This window comes from Mytilus edulis, chromosome 2 (genome assembly GCF_963676685.1).
Source record: "Mytilus edulis chromosome 2, xbMytEdul2.2, whole genome shotgun sequence".
Lineage (NCBI taxonomy): Eukaryota > Metazoa > Mollusca > Bivalvia > Mytilida > Mytilidae > Mytilus > Mytilus edulis.
The window spans coordinates 94,863,987-94,883,382 of NC_092345.1; the positions used below are offsets into that span (position 1 = coordinate 94,863,987).

The window sequence follows — 19,396 nt, forward strand, 5'->3', positions numbered from 1 at the left end:
CACCTGTGCTAACTATTTGGACCCCGCATTAAAGATGGCTGGATCCCCCACGGACATAACATGAATGCATTTATATCGAAATTTGCTTTTATATATTACAGCTATCAAAATAAAAAGGAGAGGTCAACAGAGAACCAAGGACACTTCTGTTAATGCCGTAAGCTTGAAAGTGAAGTTTTCTCCATGCATCCAATGATTTGTAAATTAATAAAAGATGGTACATCGAACAGGAAAAAATGCAGCGTAAATTTATGTGGTTTATTGATACTCATTAAATCTTTGCTCAGAATCTTTGCCTTGCTTATTCATTATCATTTCTTTATTTTTTTTTTATTAAAATCTATTCAATTAATAGTTGTATTGGAGGAGTCATATAATTTCATAGCAATATTCTGAATTGAGGATATAGGAATTTTCATTATGGCGAATTTGTTAAAGGTCACTGACATGATAAAGAACGAATTATAAATTCTATAATTCTATTCTTACTGATAAGACAGAACAAAAATTAGACCAAGAACTCGGCTGTGACACATTTTATGGCACGATGACTTTCAGGATTTATATACTATGTTCACTTTTCTGCTCTATATGTAAGTATTACCGTGACTTTTATAGTGATTTGTATTATTATATCATGTATGAACCCTAACATTTAGTTTAAAGACCTATCAAATCTCGAAAACATAAATTTATGTTCTTACTTTAATTTATGAATATTGATTATTATTTTTCATGTTTCTTCGTGCTTTTCATTTTTGTAAAAGTGTTTTGAAATTTGAGCATGCTGAACACTTCTTGCAATTTGTATATACATGATCCACCTTATATGCATTTCGCTTTCAAAATATTTGATCCTAAAAGTTTTACCATATACATGTACACAAGGTAGCAAAATCGACAAATATTAAAAAGCAGGAATTTTAATGTAATTATCAATCTCTAGGAGAAATATTGTATATTATTTAAATTTTCAAATGAGTCAAACTTAATTACATACTAAATAAATTATATATATGCAAATACAGAAAACATAATAAAAACATATCCTTCTATTAGTATGCAGTAACTGCGATTATAAAGGGACCACATATAGACCAGAAGAAACATGGGTGGCCGAAGATAGATGTAATATTTGCACATGTAGATCTGACGGAACAATTTCATGTGAAACAAAACAATGTAGTCCCGGTAAGTCATCACGTAAAAGTCATTTAGTGTAATGAAAAACAAGCAATTCATTTATGGGATCATGGATACGGTGATATTTGAGAATGTACGTTACACAGCCTTCTTGAGATGTACTACATGATAACCATTTATACAATGGTGCGTCCGATTGGACCGTGTGCGGGATGTGTAAATTCGCAGCCTCGTCCGGTCATACTGAATACTTTAATTTCAATGAATGGTGTAGAGAGCAAATCACGCTCTCACCACGCTCTCACCACTATAAAGAAGCCTCGCAACAACTCTTCTAAGTGGTCTGTAGGTTGCCTATTGCATGGCTAAATTTATGCTCCTGACTTGGGACAGGCACATACAGAATATGGAGGGGTTAAACATGATGGCTAGGACAGTGGTGTAATAGTACAACACAAGAACAAACTATAAAAATCAGTTGAAAAAGGCTTTCGGTCCTTTTATAGCTGACTATGCGGTATGTGCTTTGCTCATTGTTGAAGGCCACATCCAACTTCTAATGGATTTAGTGTATAGACGCCAATAAAACATGTCAATGCTATATGTGATATGTGCCTACATTCGTTACGAATAGATAAATACATACAGTTATTACAAACATTTGCAGTTTACATGTTATGTACAGTCACAAAGAGAAATTACAAAAAAAAAAAACAAACAAAAAAAACAGTTCACATGAGCGTTACAACTTGGTCATGGTTATATGTAGCTGGTCCGCAAAAATTCAAAACATAACATAAGGACCTAAGAGCTACGGTTCCGCAGCTAGGTTATATGAAGTACGTAATAAACAGCTGCGCCATGAGCGCATGATACGCCCGACGTCTTGTGTGGAAGTTTTATGCAATAATCATAAATAGTTTCTGAGAAAGTTTTAAGCAATTACCATTTATTGCTTTTGAGACACGGTGGGACATGTGAAACCCGCCCCACCCTGGTTTTTTTTAAATATCACTAAATTAAATTTTGAATCAAACCAAAAAGTATACAGATCTTTAGATTAATATAACAAAGAAGTGTGTACAGTTTCAAGCAATAATCATAAATTGTTTTTAAGATACGGCGCGACATGTAAAAAAAACCCTACCCTTTTTTACAAAATACTCAATAACTCAAAAATAAAATTTTGAGTCATCACCAAAAAATATACAGATCTTTAGATTAATATAACAAAAAAGTGTGTAAAGTTTTAAGCAATAATCATAAATCGTTTTTGAGATACGGCACGACATGTAAAAAACCCCTCCCCCTTTTTTTACAAAATACTCAATAACTCAAAAATGAAATTTTGAATCATCACCAAAAAGTATACAGATCTTTAGATTAATATAAGAAAGAAGTGTGAAAAGTTTTAAGCAATAATCATAAATCGTTTTTGAGATACGGCGCGACATGTAAAAAAACCCTCCCCCTTTTTTACAAAATACTCAACAACTCAAAAATGAAATTTTGAATCATCACCAAAAATTATACAGATATTAAGATTAATATAACTAAGAAGTGTGTAAAGTTTTAAGCAATAATCAAGAATCGTTTTTGAGATACAGTGCGACATGTGATAGAAAAACAAACCCCTGTTTTAGTTACAAAGTGCCGTAACTCAAAAAGATTAAATCTTATTTTCACCAAGGAGTATACAGATCATTTGACCATCATAAAAAACAACTATATTAAGTTTCATGAAATTTAGATAAGTCGTTTTCAAGTTATGGTGCGACATGTTTACGCCGGACAGACAGACGGACGGACAGACGGACGGACGGACAGACAGACGGACGTACACCGGACATTTGTATACCATAATACGTCCCGTCAAAATTTTGACGGGCGTATAAAAAGGACTCTGTCATTGTCACAATGAAATCAACATATATAGGTTTTGAGGTGCATTTCTGTAAACCTATCAAGAAAAAAGGAATGTGAAATTTAATCAAAGTCAGGGCTTGATAAGTACATGTATTGCGCAATTTTAAGGTCTGCAATTTTTCAACCTATGCAAGTCCAAAGTTCCAACATAAGATAAGATAATTTTTTAAACCTGTTCACTGACCCATTATTTGACATCCAAATTATCAAGCAAGCATTGCATTCATGTATATGTATATGTATAATTCATAATTATATTTATAACATGTTATAAAGATTTTACTGATTATTAGGTCTCAATTATTTTAAAAGAGGCGCTTTTAGAAGAATCAAAAGTTAGACTTAATTATCAGCGAAACATGCTTATATTAGCATATGTATAATTGGCTATGGAACATGGATTTACTTTCGAGTTTCTTTATAGTTTTTTTTTCTCTCAGATATACAAGAGAACCAATTCACAGTTTATGAAATATCTTAAAATATCAAATTGAATCGTTTCAGTAAAGTGTCATGACAATGGTAGAGATTACAATATTGGAGAGAGCTTTCTGTCGTCTGATGGTTGTAATGAGTGCGTCTGCACTGTTAATGGTGCAGCGTGTACAAAGATATCGTGTGGTGGAGCTGGAGTGGTGAACATACGTAATATAATTATAAAATTCATTGTTAAATTACTTTCGATATGCTTTAAACATAATTATGATAATAGGGATAATGTAAAATAATCTCGAAACACTCTATAAAAATTATAAGGTTTAAATCCCAGAGAAGTTTATGGTCATTATACATATATTGAATTCGAGGCATATGTAGCTGTTTCGTGGATATCCATTTATTGGGAGCGACCATAGTGAAATGAACATAAAACAGTCCGAATCATTTAACTATTTGTCACCGATGAGTCTTTTGTAGACGAAACGATCTTCTTGTCTGGTATCTCTGATGAGTTCTTTTTGACTACTGGGATAGAGGCCTTAGTTGTAATTAACGCATTTTGTTTTGTTATGCCTGTATTGAGCTATTTTTTATTTGCTCTTTTAAATTATGTCGATATTTGAGTAGTTTGGTTTTTGTCTTATTAACGTATACGCGTATGTAAAGCAAAATTATATCCGGATGAAATCCCATCCGGCGGACTTAGCTCTGACAAAAGACAAGAACATTCCTGCCGTATAACCGTCTCATTTAAGTTAAATTTAACTTACTAGAACACACCCGCGAAATCGCGGGCATATACAGCTTGTGAAATGTTGTAGGATGATTTTTTGTAAAAGATATTATGTATGGAGAATTTCAGAAAAGGTATCAAAAGCCCTCTCCCTTTTTCCAAAGTCCGATACTTGCTTCCTTTCTGTTAAATTTTATTATTTTCGTGTTTCTGGCCTCAGACCACAATTATTCTTCTCCTTTACTGCAATCCATCTTTTGGTAAAAGTCAAATTAAATTAAAAATTTCCACCGCTTCAAACATGAAATAAATGTAAAACTGCTTATATATAGACCATTATTTAGTTTAGTCTAATAAAATATGCTTCTATGACAATTGCAAACTATCAGTATTTTTTTTCTTCTTTTGAGAGCCTTATTAACATGCCAATGGTAGGATATAAATCTTGTATAAATGATTAAGAACGACTAAGGCTAATTTGAGGGGTGGTCGGAGGGGTTCTGATCCCGAAATCCCGGGCTTAAAAACATGAAATCCCGAGATGCAGAATTTAAAGAAATTCATGTCCCGAAATCCTGAAATCGAAAAATATATTCCCGGATCCCGTAAGGATCAATCCCAAAACCCCGAGCTTAAAAAAACACCCGATCCCGACGTCCCGAAAAAGGTCCTGTCTCCCTCTAATCTCTACCCTACTTTCATTTTTGCCAAATTACTACTTTCACTTTCAACAATAAATGTTTATGCCCCATTTATGGGCATTATGCTTTCTAGTCTGTACATCCGTGCGTTTGTTCGTTCGTTCGTCCCTTCAGGTTACAGTTTTTGGTCGAGGTAGTTTTTGATGAAGTTATAGTCCATCAGTCAACTCGAAACTTAGTAAATATAGTGCCGATGTGGTATCCGTGTACTATGGACACATTCTTGTTTCCACATGTTTTACTTATTTTAATATATGCAATTGGTATGACCCCTTACATAGTAAACATTTCAAAGAAAACAGTAGACAGAATAAAGAGAATCTCTATATATTAAAGTATAATTGTTGTTTACATGTAGATAAACGCGAAAAATAATTGTCCTCTCTAAGGAGGTATAATAGTTGTGGTTCTTGCGATCTTAACACCATGATATGGAGAACGCTTTGATTGGCTTATTTATTTTTCCTTTTTGTTATCTATCATACGATTGGTTGTACTTGTGCATGTTTCTAACCGGAAGTATCATCTATGACTAAAAGTCAGTCTGATGACGGAATCAATATCCGGACTCCTTTTGTCGTTTTTCTCCAAAAATAACTCAAGCTGAATAATCATAAGAATGGATGACAAATACGACTATGGATGTTACCTATAGAACACAGACGCATGATGATTAATTTATCGTGGAAGGAAGAGAAGCGACACACAAAATGAGGTCTTCTCGTTTAATAGTATAGGTATTATCACTGATAAATAAAATGATTTAGATTTAATTAGAAATTAGAAGATGCTGTGTGAATGCCGATGAGTCAAAATGTGTCAAACGAAAACAATGGTAAAAGTACGGCCTTCAACCTTATTGCCTTTATAAATAATCGACAACTCCGAGTGTTAATTGTCTATGAAAAACTAATTGCTCTTACCTAATTACAGACATTCCACGTTGTTCCTACCATGGTAGAATCTATACAGTAGGTGACTCCTTTATGTCAGTTGACGGATGCAACAGATGTATATGTACAGAGAAACAAGTGGAAATCTGCACAAAAATGTATTGCGCACCTTCTACCCTGGCGCCACTAGAAACAACAAAAGCACCGACGTGTAACTATAATGGAAAAATATATGCATACCTTGCCCAATTTAACAGCAGTGATGGGTGCAATACGTGTACATGTACAGCCAACGAGCAGTTTGCATGTACACAAATGGCGTGTCTACCATCAACTACTCTACGACCTACTACGGCAGTAGAAACAACCCCAGTTTCTACAACAACGCAGACCTCAAGTATCGTAACTACAGTTTCTACAACGCCCCTGTCTACTTGTGCCTATAACGGTCGTATATATAATGCTGGCGACCAATTCAAAGCAGATGATGGCTGTAATAGATGTACATGTGGAGGGAACACGCGAATAATCTGTACTCTGATGGCATGCCCACCTAAAACTACGAAGATGCAGACTAGTCTAGAACCATCCACACCAGTTAAAACCACTGTGGTTCCAGTAACAAAAAATGCAGTTTCTTCATTACCTACAACATTACCTTCAGTAACTTCACAAACGACAATGAATATAGAAACTACCACCGTACATAAATGTAATTACAATGGACGGGTATATGACTATGGCATGAGCTTTAAAGACGACGATGGGTGCAATATTTGTATTTGTGGTAAAAATGAAATTATTTGCTCATTAATGATATGTCCAAAATCAACCACAAAAATTCCGACCACAGTCCAAGTAAAATCAACGCTTTCACCATCAAATGCTCCTTTGATCCAAGTTACAACCCCCAAAAAGTGCAATTCTAATGGGCGTGATTATGATGTAGGTGTAAGTTTTAAAGCTGATGACGGATGTAATACATGTTCATGTACAGAAATGGGGGTTGTTGTATGCACCTTAATGCTTTGCCCACCTACAACCGTGCAGGCAAATAACATTGCATCAACAGTTGTATCTAACAAGGTCACATGTATTTATAATGGACAGGTTTACAACGTTGGCGAAAGTTTTAAAAATACCGATGGTTGTAATACTTGTCGATGTACCGCTGATGGAGGCATTGCCTGTACAAAAATGCTCTGCACACCAGTATCAACAACTAAACTATCGTCTACTCAACCAACAACACAAACAATAACAGCAAAAACGCAGCCCACAAGAAAATGCAATTACAACGGGCATATATACAATGTAGGAGATTCTTTTAAGGCAACAGATGGATGTAATACATGTAGATGTACAGGCGAACAAGAAATAGGATGTACAAAAATCTACTGTCCACCAACATCAACACAGCGTGCTATCACAGACGATACAACATCAACAATTGATACCACTGATAACTCTGAACCAATAACTTCAATCAATCATTTGAAAGCAACAATGAATAAATACTAAAATAATTTAAATAAAAACTCGCCACAATTTATTAACGTTTAAGAGTACAAACGCCTACGTTTATATAGGAATGTATCTAATGTTAGCTTACTTAAAGGCCGTACGGCGACCTATAGTTGTTAATGTCTGTGTCATTTTGGTCTCTTGTGGACAGTTGTCTCATTGGCAATCATACCACATCTTCTTTTTTATATTTACTGTTTGTTTGTTTGTTTAACAGTAGCATCCTACCATTGATTAGCTAGGCTGACTTTATGCAATCTAGCCCCACTTTTTAAGCTTTGAAGCATTAAACCTTACAAAAATGCCATATAAAGCAAACTTGAAGACTATAATAATAAGATTGACACCATATTTGTTACGTTTGCAGGACGGGTTTTTCTTAAAACTATCGACATTCCCATGGGAAACAATTGTGCCCATCTTTTTGCCGACTTGTTCCTTTATCATTATGAGGCTGACTTCATACATGAACTTCTTAGGAAAAAAGAAAAGAAGATCGCAATATCCTTTTATTTTACTTTCCGCTATATAGATGATGCTCTCTCACTACATAATCCAAAATTTGGTGTCTATGTTGAACGCACCTATTCCATCGAACTAGAGATAAAGGATACAACAGATACAGTTAAGTCTGCCTCATATCTTTATTTATATTTAGAAATTGACAATGATGGCCAACAAAATAGAGTATTTCAGCTTCCCTATTGTCAACATTCCAGCAGCGCCTGCAAACGAATTGTATATCTCCCAATTGATACGATATTCCCGGGCTTGTCCTATCATGACTACATTTCTTTTTACAAGGAAGCTATTAAACCAAGAGTTCCAAATGGTGAAGTTAAAATCACCCCTTCGTAAATTTAACGGACGCCATCACGAGTTGGTTGACCGTTACTGAATAACCGTTTCACAGATAATATCGAATATGTTTTTAATGTCATAACTACAATCCCGTTCCCTCTTCACGATTGTGACCTACCAAATTAGACTATTTACCGGGTCTGTAATAACATAAGCAATACGAAGGGTGCCAAATTGGAGCAGGATCTGCTTACCCTTCTGGAGCACCTGATACCCCCCTCCCCTCAACAATTTTTTTTGGTAGGATTCGTGTTGATTAGTCGTTTTCTATGTTGCGTCTTGTGTACTAATATTTGTCTGTTTATCTTTGTTTTTTAGCCACGACGTTGTCAGTTTATTTTCTATCTATGCGTTTGACTGTTCCTCTGGTATCTTTCGTCCCGCTTTTATAGTAGCACAAACAAGTTATGAACGTTTGAGATTCGATTGCATATATATATAAGTAACTGCAATAGATAATTCTAATGTTAAAATTAAAATTTTGGTTCTAGATTACATCGTTAGCAAACTTACTTTCCTTATACATGCAAAAAAGAACGTTTTTAATCCTTATAAAGCTTCAATTACAACTAAGGATATGCCTAAAATGTTCCAACTGATCATATAAATTACGCGAGTGAACAGTTGTCTTCTGTATAAACTTTACTGTTTATGTTTGAGAAACAATTTTTAGAAAGACAAACATACTATAATAGATATAGGAAGATGTGGTGTGAATGCCAATGAGACAACTCTCCATCCAAATAACAATTTATAAAAGTAAACCATTATAGTTCAATGTACGGCCTTCAACACGGAGCCTTGGATCACACCGAACAAAAAGCTATAAAGGGCCCCAAAATTACTAGTGTAAAACCATTCAAACGGGAAAACCAACGGTCTTATCTATATAAAAATATACTATAAACAAGTTTAAAAGCATGAAGGATAAGTACAAACAATGTTAACTTTGCCTGACCAAGTGGAAACCATAGGTTATGTACAATTGCATAATCAAATGAAATAAAAATTTAAAATCATATCGCACATATCATTCAAATCATGCCAATACCGAAACACTGTTTACTAGAAGAATTGTACCATCGGCATTCTAATAGGCCACAAACAGCTGGAAATTGGAAGTAGGTCTAGCAGCTGTACAGTACAGGTGGAATAAAAAAAAACCATGAGAACCAGTCAAATAATTGGAAGATGGATGCAGGTCGAAGAAAAATAATCAGTAACATTGTCAAATATAAACATCGGTAAAACACACTAAAGTCCATAAATATTCCATAAATACTATATAGAAAGAACAAAAAAGATTGTGTATAAGACCAACATAAAAGCGATGGGGAACTCATTGTGCACCAAAAGGACAAACCTATAACACCTGCACTGTTACAATGTTTAAATACAATAATTATTCATATCCAGTGATAAGGTATTGTAAATAAGCGTATTTGTAAATATATCCGGTCTAACCGTTAACATTGCATCACCATATACATTACTCATGAGTACATGGGAAGTATGTAACAATATGACGGTTTGAAATAAAACATTAAAAAGCACAAAAAACAGCACCGAAAACTAAAGCAAAAACAAAACCCTGAAAACAAAAGAGGCGAAGGCTGTGTAGTTCCATGTGACATTGTTTGTGTTGGAAATGGGAAATTAAATGCACAGATGATTCATATTCCGTAAAAATATTGAAGATATGACGTCAACTTAAAAATCAAGAAGGACAAATTTAAAAGGTTCCTTGTAAGCAGCAACTCTCTTACAAAGAATATGATCGGAGACACAGGAATTACCCTCATTAGGAACCATACAAGCCGAATATTTCAAAGTCATTTATTTCAGTTCATACCAGGCCAACTTATTCATTTAGAAAATCCTCTTGCCACACACACAGAAAATCAAATGGTCGGAGACACAGGAATTACCCTCATTAGGAACCATACAAGCCGAATATTTCAAAGTCATTTATTTCAGTTCATACCAGGCCAACTTATTCATTTAGAAAATCCTCTTGCCACACACACAGAAAATCAAATGGTCGTCGCCTTAGGTCTATTAGTCAACTCCTGCCTAGCATCGCGCGACTAGTATTAAATCAACTTCTTTAAATAAATACAGCATCCCTGTTGTTCTTTTTAACAACACCATTGACGAAGAGGAATAACTAAGAGAACAAAAATACCGAACTCCAAGGCAAATTAATAGACAATTGTTATCCATTCGCTTGATGTGTTTCAACTTTTGATTCTGCCATTTGATTAGGAACTTTCCGTTTTGAATTTTCCTGGGAGTTCAGTATTTTTTTGTGATTTTACTTATTTTTTTCATAACAGAAAGTCCGTTAACAAATGGCAAAATCAAAATCTCACAAACACATCAGCCGAATGTAAAACAGCAACCGTATCCTTGACTTGGTAAAAAGACCTCAAAAAGCATCAATATATCTAACGTTTACACTACATACACTACATATATCATTAAATACCACGCATTAAATACCACGTGTAGCTTTGATATGTGTACTCAGCGAAAAATATGAAATAGATATTACGTGATGGGTTGTAGATTTCTCGTTTGAATAGTCTAGTGTACGAGCTTAGGTGACTACTTATTACATAATTCAACGACATACACCCTAAATAAAATTATTTTAATTAAAATAGTCTTTTATGTAAGTTTATCTTCCTGTGGAAAACAGTACTCTTTGTACACACTGCCACAACATGTCCACCTGAAACAGATGAAAGATGTTAGCCCAGTGTCAAACAGAAAGTAATCGCCCAGTAGTTGTCGTTGGTTATGTTTGTCAAATTTGTAAAATATTGAACACATAATTGTAAGGTGTTATAGACGACCCATACATATTATATTATTGTTGATGCTACGAATATTTTGTAAATTGCATTTGCCAGAACGAAATCCATCGTAACAAAAGGTGCTAAAAGTTTTTATGGATACTATGGTAAACAATAAGCATTATTTGATAATATGATGTCAATCTTAATTCAAGCAATGTTCGGAAACAAATGCGGCATATTTATGTTTTTCCTGACAAGTTTAATTTCCATGTTCAAAGTTGACAAAAACTTTTAAAAAGATTATAAACAAAAATGACGTCAGCCATTTTCCCTGAAGGCAACAGCTTCTAAATGTTAGAATGCATGGTCAGTAGGAATAATAGACAGTGACACTAATTTTTATGAAGTATGAATAAACTCAGGATCATAATAAATTTTTTCCTATATTGATCCTTAAAATTTTTCGATCTGCTTAATTTTTTTAAATTTTTTTTCTTGATTTGCGAGCTTTGGTTGAGTACTTGTTTTGTTCCTTATAGGCGAGTGACTTATTTCAAAAAGACGTTTAGTTAACGACTTTAATGCACCCACCTAACACACGGCTGTATTATATATCATTCGAAAGCTGTTAATCTGTACTTTCTGTTTTGCCCGGTCGTAAAAAAATCGTACGGTGCAATTTTTGTTAAATCAAGGTCAAAGGTCATGAAAAAAACATTCCAATTTTTGCGATTACTAAATAAAACGCCATTTTCTAATTCTTGCACCATAAAATAGTCCAAAAGATCATATGAACTTTATCGAACATGATACATAATATCCAAATCAAACAAAAAATAAGAGATTCGATGCTAAAAATTTCCCGAAAAATTGAAATTTATCACAAATCCTAAAAAAATGAAAAATTATTCAAAAAGCAAAATATATCTTGGGGAATCGATATTTGTATGCTAAAAAAATAGATAATTGTATATGTTTTAGGTCAAGGAATATTTGTTTTGTAATTTTAAGATGCAATTATTAATTATTATTCATGGAACAGCCTTTTATTGAAGTATTTGCAGTTGCCCAAAAATCTGCCATCAGCAAATAGCGATCATTTTGTTAATCTATGTTAAAATAGCACATTGCTAATTGTGAATATCAGGGAGGAGAATGATTTTCCATAATAAAAGAAGGGATATTTAAAGTGAGAAAAGAATATATGCGAGGTAATTGAGGTTAAAATATGTTTTTTACGAAGTCAAACTTTTTTACTTTTTGTAATCATGTTTAAATGCAAACATTACTTTGCTACTAAATCGTAGGCAACATTGAAATAAGTAACCTTGTTCAGAAACACTTGGTTGTTTAAAGAGGGATGTAAACGATCTAAATAAAATGCGGCTGCTTCTTGTTTAGTTTATAATCGTGTTATAGTAAGTCAAATTAAATGTGTTTAGAAGTTTAATCGCTTTCATTATTTGAATAAAAGATGCTTTGAGTACTTTCTACATAAGCTTTAAAAATACAAAATCATGTCATTGTGTATGTAAAACACTATAAGCAGTTGTGAAATAACAAAATGAAAAAGTTAAATCCATCATGACCTCATAAGATCATTCGCTGTTTTAGGAGTGTTCGTTTTCATGGTATGCTGTCTTTTTTGGACTGTTGTTCGTCTCTTGAACTTTAATTTTATTTTGTTTATGGTTTTAATTAACTTTATTTGATTCATGGTTTGAGATGTTGATTGTCCCTTTGATATTATTTTACTTTAAAGACATTAACTTGCAGTAATGAAAATCGGCCAAAAAATCCCCTCAAAGTAAAGTGAAGAAGATTAACGCAATAAGACAATACTATCCGCGAAAATGACTTAATTTGCTCACGGTGATATATATATAGAACCAAATCGTTATCATGATACATTTAGCTACACTGATCTGTAATTTTCAAACCTTTTATTACTTGAATAGTGACGAAATATATCAAAGGGACATCAAACTCATAATTAAAAACGAACTGACAAAGCCAGGCAAAAAACGAACAAGACAAGCAACAGTATACAAAACATAACATATAAAACTACAGATTGAGTAACACAACCCCCCCCCCAAAAAAAAAAAATTGAGTGAACTCAGGGGATCCGAAAGGGTAGGCAGATCATGTTCCACATGTGACACCCGTATTCGTTTAAATATATTTATTTATAGTGGATTGGGAAACAAGTTTTGCAATTTAAATTAATCGCTTTTCACTTTGCGGGTGCGAGTGCTGCCTTCTAGCGGCATTAGCCTGTTCTTTTTCGAAATCTACAAAGGTGTCTTTAACGTGCAAGAGATATGACTCTCTCTTAACACGGGTCAGACCATACTCACAAATTATGTCAAGGAAGAGCCGAAAATTCAGTCCCTGAAATTTTCATCACGGAACGGAAATCGAACGAGGAACCTTTATGTTAGTAGTCCGATGCACTTACCACCACACCACGGCTCTCTTTAACCCGTCTTGTGGCTCATTTATTTCCTAACTCGGTGCCAAGCCTTATTCGGTTGGTGACATTCACGGCAGAAATGACGGCAATTTGGTTACGTCGATGGAACTTATTAGTCGTCATCTGGCGAAACAGATAGTTCATAATTGTCAACCAACTCGTAGTGGCGTCCATGAAATTTTCAAAGGGATGATTTCAACTTTGCATTTGAACTCTGGTTTCAAACATGTTTAAACCACCATTTTTCTTCAAATGTCTTGTACCAAGTCAGGCATATGGCAATTGGTATCGAATAATCTGTTTCTTTGTATGCTGCCGTTTGTTTTTGTAGCAGTTCTGTGTTTCTGTTATATCGTTGTGTTCCTCTTATAGTTGATGCGTTTTCCTAGTTTTTACCTTGTGACCCGGATTTATTTCAGTTACTAGTAAATCGATTGATGACTATTGAATAGCGGTATACTATAGTTGCCTTTATTTCAGAGGAGTTGAGGCTCAATGAAATCGGTTTCCTCCTTTAGTAGTATAGATATTCAGGCGTTGCTATAATGTTGTTACATAGAAATGAAAAGTTTATAATTTGGTAGTAAGGGGTGTTTTTATGGGTTGTTTTATGCTCATTTCTTTCGTCGTAAAACTTGTTCTCAACCAACCCTCATCATCGATTTCAAGATACGTGATAGAGTAAACTATATCTGTTGAGTCTTTTATTTTCAATTTCAATGGAAAATACGAGTACAACATTGTCACAAATTTTGCACTATTCAGTGAGATGACATCATCTATATAATGGAAAGTGAAGTTTCAATATAATGATAGCTTCTTTTCAGTCGTCATCAGAAACTCTTGCATGAAGTCATCCTCGTATGATAAATGAACTAGTCATTCAAGCTATTCAGGAAGTCTAGTTGTAACTAGAATCGTTGCGTATTAATGGATATTTTTTCTTCAAAATTATTATTATTTGATGAATTAATGCATGTAAACAACGAACAACGCAATTTAAGCAATGAAGTAGTCAAGTTTTATAATGTGTTTACTAGTTTTTGAAATTCTTTGAAATTTCAATTTTCATCAATTTATTTTCTATTTATTTTGGTCTAAATTTTCAATTCACATTAAATAAATAAAGGGTCTTTTCACTACATCAATATTTATAATGAAGCTACAAATCAAACAATTAGAAAAGTCGAAATATGTTTATTTCAGTCTGGTAGTTACATGTACAATGCAGATTGCAATCTCTTATTTTCACCCCCTTTATTTCAAGCAATAAGATGATTCGCGCACATTTTTTTTCACTCTAAATTTTTCAGATTCTTATGAATTTGTTTATTAAATCTTATATTGACCACATACAATGTTTAAATAGGAAGAAATGCTTAAAAGCTGTTTTTTCGCAGATGGCGGTATTTTGGGCAACTGTATGAGTTGTTATGATTTGCTGTTTGATTAGAAGTAAGCATAATTTTAGGAAATTTTATGATGTCAAAAACTTCTTTGATAGTCATTACAGGGTTTTACTTAGTTTTAGTTGATAAGCATTTGCACGAGAAAGAAAAATTTGGGTTTTCACACATTTTGTTCACTTTTACTCGAATTTCAGGAAACATGTGCTCTCTGTCAAAAAAACACTTTAAATATTAAAAAATGCATTTGAATAATGACTGTTAATCTCCCTGCTAAAAATTTAAATTGTTTGCATATGCGAATTTAGTATATAAAAGTCATATTATGCAATCAGGCTGAAATCTTAGAAAATATGCAATTATTCGTCCTTGGCCTTTGATCTTGATTTGACGGAAATTGCACCGTACGATTTTTTTACGACCGGGCAAAACAGATAGTACAGATGTGTTGCTTTCAAATGATATATAATTTAGCCGTGTGTTAGGTAGGTGCATTAAAAATTTAATTTTATGGTTAAAGTCACTCGCCTATTATATTATAACTTAATTGTTTAATAAAATTGAGAATGGAAATGGAGAATGTGTCAAAGAGACAACAACCCGACCATAGAACAAACAACAGCAAAAGGTCACCAACAGGTCTTCAATGCAGCGAGAAATTCCCGCACACGAAGGCGTCCTTCAGCTGGCTCAACTCCAAATTGTACTCAAGAAACTAAAAATAAACATAATAATAGACTAACAAAGGCCAGAGCTAGGCTCCTGATTTGGGACAGGCGCAAAAATGCAGCGGGACCGGGTTTAACATATTTATGAGAACTTAACCCTCCCCTATATACCTCTAGCCAATGTAGAAAAGTAAACGCATAACAATACGCACATTAAAATTCAGCTCAAGAGAAGTCCGAGTCTAATGTCAGAAGATGTAACCAATGTATACAACGCAACCTTGTTAAAAAGTGTGATTAAATGCTTACGTCATCAACCGGCTTGGTTTTCATTCAATAAACAAAATCTTTCAGTACAAGGGACAGATCCGTCCGCATCACAGGCACATGTGTTACATTTGTCAATGCTTGGAAACGACTCTCCAACTTTATATGCTTTTCCGTGGTATGTGCACTGCCCTCCTGAAATATAATTTTTACACAAATATTTATAGTAATTCATATACTACTATTTAAACGGTAAATATCTTTATAAATATGAATCAAAGGGTAATTGGAGTAAACGTGACCAGAAACCACAAGATAAATTTACCAAAAAGACACACAAAAGGCGACACACAATAGGTTTGATTTGCGATTTATAAATTGTTAAAATGATTATTCAAAAATACCACGCTTTAAATCTTCTAATGTACACAGGAAAACCAACTGAAAGGATCATTTTGATATGAACAGCTCTTAAATTATTCAGTCATTTTCAGTCATTTAGTCAACTTCTAGATTTATTCAGTACGGTAAATGTAGTACTGTTCGTACAATTCGCTTGATGTCGATTGAGAAATGTTCAGTCTCTGTTCAGACTGTTTTCAGTAGTTGTTGTTTACTTGTACACAATATAATACTGAATAGTTTGAACAGCTACTGAACGTACAGAGTTTACTGCAAGCAAATTGTATGAACAGTACTTAATATACCGCAGTGCATATCTGAAAATTTACTGACTAATCAAACGTTATGGATGATTTTAAGACCAAAAATAGCAAGTAATAAAACTAACATGCAACATTAGTAATTAAAGATCTGTTGTTAAAAACCATTCAATTCCCAAAATAACGATAAAAAATAGTTAACATACTACTAAGGAAAATTATGCCTTGGCATAGGCACTTCAAAAATGTGGTAAGTTTGTATTAAGGTAACAGTAGTTTGTCGATGCTCCAGTATTATATAACAAGAAAGAATACAAATGAAAGTTAAAAGAAAAAATCTTAAAGAATCGGACGCAATACAAAGGGCGAAACCGTTTGCGAAGACCGGATAAGCATTTCATGTTATTCATTCACCACCCGCCATACCTCACTCAGTCAAAGTGTCACAATCGTTAAAATTTAAGATAATACGGGTATTCGTCTATCTAAATATCTAAAACAGAAAAAAAAAATCGTATTGGGACACTATAACACAGTATCGGTGGACCTATTTATGATGGTTACAGTGAAACATGTGTTATAACATCAAAAGTCAATTTTTAAGGCCATATTTGAAAATCGAAAAACCTAGTGGAAACGTTGCAGACCCGAGAAAACCGAAATTGATCAGCTATAACCAAATTTGGAAAAGAAATCAGAGATTTGCATGAGGGAAATATATTCCTTAATATGAAAGATTTACAAGATTTGATGCCATTGCTGTCAAATTGTGAATTTTGATTTAAAAAAAATCATACATATATATGTGAAATAATAATATTTATTTCTCTAATATTCGAATTCTTTTGAAAGAAAATTAAAGACAAAATGATATATAACAACCAGAAGAAAGTGTAGGATTTAATAATGTCCTCCATGAAAAAATGTCCACCGGACACATTTTGACAATATTTACTTATTTAAATGTGTCCTGGACACAATTTCCTATGAAAACATGTCCTCAGGTATGAAAAAGTGTCTATGAACATGGACATTATTCACTACCATAATATTGTCCAGGTGGACATTTTTTTCACAGGACATTGTGTCCGCCAGGGCATTTTTTGATATGATTAAAGTATTAAATGATATCCATTGCCTTGATATTACTGGACGCATTTTAACTTTAATTACGAACTTGAATTGATTGTTACTTTGACATAAAAATTGTCTCATTGGCACTCATACCATCCTTATCTTCATATCTATATTTTTTAATATAATTATATACATGTTAGATGCTGTTCCATTTTATTTTCCTTTGAGGAGACAATTACTACGAAAATTTGTTCTGCAGATGGACCATATTTCATAACGGTTGCTGTAAAATGCTGTCCACGTAGGAGACAATATTTATGGCAATGGACATTATTTATTTTCTATTGCCTTCTTATCTGACATAATAAATATTATAAAGTTCTTCATATTTGATTTAACACTTCCTTCTTATTGTTATTCTTTCATTGTCATTACCATTTGCTGGGAATTTCTTAGAACTTAAATTTCTCTATATTCACTTCCATCTTATTTATTTGTTTACATTTGTATATTGATCAATTTCTCATCAATTCTTCATATTTTAATTAAAATTCAAGTATAATAAAACTTTGTAATGACCTTTGTATTACTTCCCTTGGAGGACACAGTTTAATAGTAACTACTATGAAAATTTGTCCTGTGAGTGGACACTATTTCATATTGTTAGCAGTAAAAATCTGTCCTTTTGAGGGACACCATTCCATGGCAATGGACATTATTAAATACCAATTTTCAATGAAAAAGTGTCCATGTGGACACTTTTTCATAGGACACTATTATGTCTTACAAAAGCTCCATTTTAGTATATGTACTAGTTTCCCCTCCCCTTTGTAATGTTTAGTCTGAAGCTATGTTCATTGAAGTTCTCCGTAATGTCGTGTACTGCTTTCATTAACAATACATTGTCAATTATCTCCTTGGTTCTTTTTAGTTTAATATATACTTATTGATCTATACGAACCGACTGCACAAGTTTTCTCAGTGCATGTCATTCGGACTATAAGATCTCCAGCATGACATGAACATGAATTGCAACCATCTGAGGCTGTCCAGGTTTCGCCAACATTAAACTGCTTTTCTTCATACCGACAATGGAATCCACGTTGATATACAGATGATCTTTTCCCTAAAAGTAGTAGATCGATAATGAAACAAAATTTACATGGAATGGATAACAATGTTGCATGACATTGAAATGTCACTCAGAAACCAGTGTCAGGAATGTCGGTTATTCGATTTGACTAGTGCTAATACAGAAAGCATCCATAATTTAACAAATGTTGAAACTGAACTCTTGCAAAAACGTATTCCAAACCAGGCTTCAAGTTTAGTACGCCAAACTCGCGTTTCGTCTAAACTAATCTCGCCAGTAACAATTCAATTCAAACAGTAGAAGGGCGAATTCCCTAACTAAATTGTTGGAAAAATCTTTAAGACCAAAACAGTTCTTAAGTAATTTATGCAAAATATTTAGTAGATAATTAACGCTTTGAAGTCTTGTTCTCTTAAACTATCAATAATTCAGTAACTATCATTAAAGTGTCGTTGTAATAGTACTTTAAGAGTTCGTCTTTATTTAGTTTGTAATTTATGTAGACTTTATGTTTGGATTCTACATTTTAAAACATAAGGGGAAAATACATGCAATACATGTGTATAATGTTTATTGATTTGATCAAATATATTTGTTAGATTGAATTGATTTATGTTGCAATGATTCTTGAAAATATCTATCTGATCTTTAGTAGTTTATGATTGTTAATTCCTACCTTGTGTTATATTCGGGGCGACTTGGAGCTTGATGTTTTGTATAGACGCAT

At 33.4% G+C, this 19,396-nt stretch overlaps 2 protein-coding genes across 2 annotated transcripts in view; one reads left to right on the plus strand and one right to left on the minus strand.

The window, feature by feature from the left end:
- The first annotated feature begins 441 nt into the window (after positions 1 to 441).
- LOC139513522 (kielin/chordin-like protein) lies at positions 442 to 7,386 on the plus strand. Its single transcript, XM_071302119.1, has 4 exons — positions 442 to 593; positions 1,060 to 1,191; positions 3,574 to 3,714; positions 5,875 to 7,386. Exons 1-4 carry the CDS (start codon positions 548 to 550, stop codon positions 7,353 to 7,355), a joined length of 1,800 nt encoding a protein of 599 aa, XP_071158220.1. The 5' UTR covers positions 442 to 547; the 3' UTR covers positions 7,356 to 7,386.
- A 3,467-nt stretch (positions 7,387 to 10,853) lies between these two features.
- The window catches only part of LOC139511090 (kielin/chordin-like protein), a 38,091-nt gene continuing 29,548 nt past the window's right edge, over positions 10,854 to 19,396 (minus strand). Inside the window, exons 13-15 of the mRNA XM_071297661.1 lie at positions 18,538 to 18,702; positions 15,880 to 16,032; positions 10,854 to 10,953 (exon numbers count right to left, since the gene is read on the minus strand). Of these exons, the coding sequence (XP_071153762.1) occupies positions 15,884 to 16,032; positions 18,538 to 18,702 (314 nt within the window). The 3' untranslated portion in view covers positions 10,854 to 10,953; positions 15,880 to 15,883. The remainder of the gene's footprint in view (positions 10,954 to 15,879; positions 16,033 to 18,537; positions 18,703 to 19,396) is intronic.

What these genes read in the sequence shown, in the direction of transcription:
- LOC139513522 (XM_071302119.1), top strand. Translation starts at nt 548, where the DNA reads ATGACTTTCAGGATTTATATACTATGTTCACTTTTCTGCTCTATAT. An exon ending in TTCACTTTTCTGCTCTATAT is followed by an intron (nt 594 to 1,059) that starts GTAAGTATTACC and finishes TCCTTCTATTAG; the next exon opens with TATGCAGTAACTGCGATTAT. An exon ending in AGCTGGAGTGGTGAACATAC is followed by an intron (nt 3,715 to 5,874) that starts GTAATATAATTA and finishes ACCTAATTACAG; the next exon opens with ACATTCCACGTTGTTCCTAC.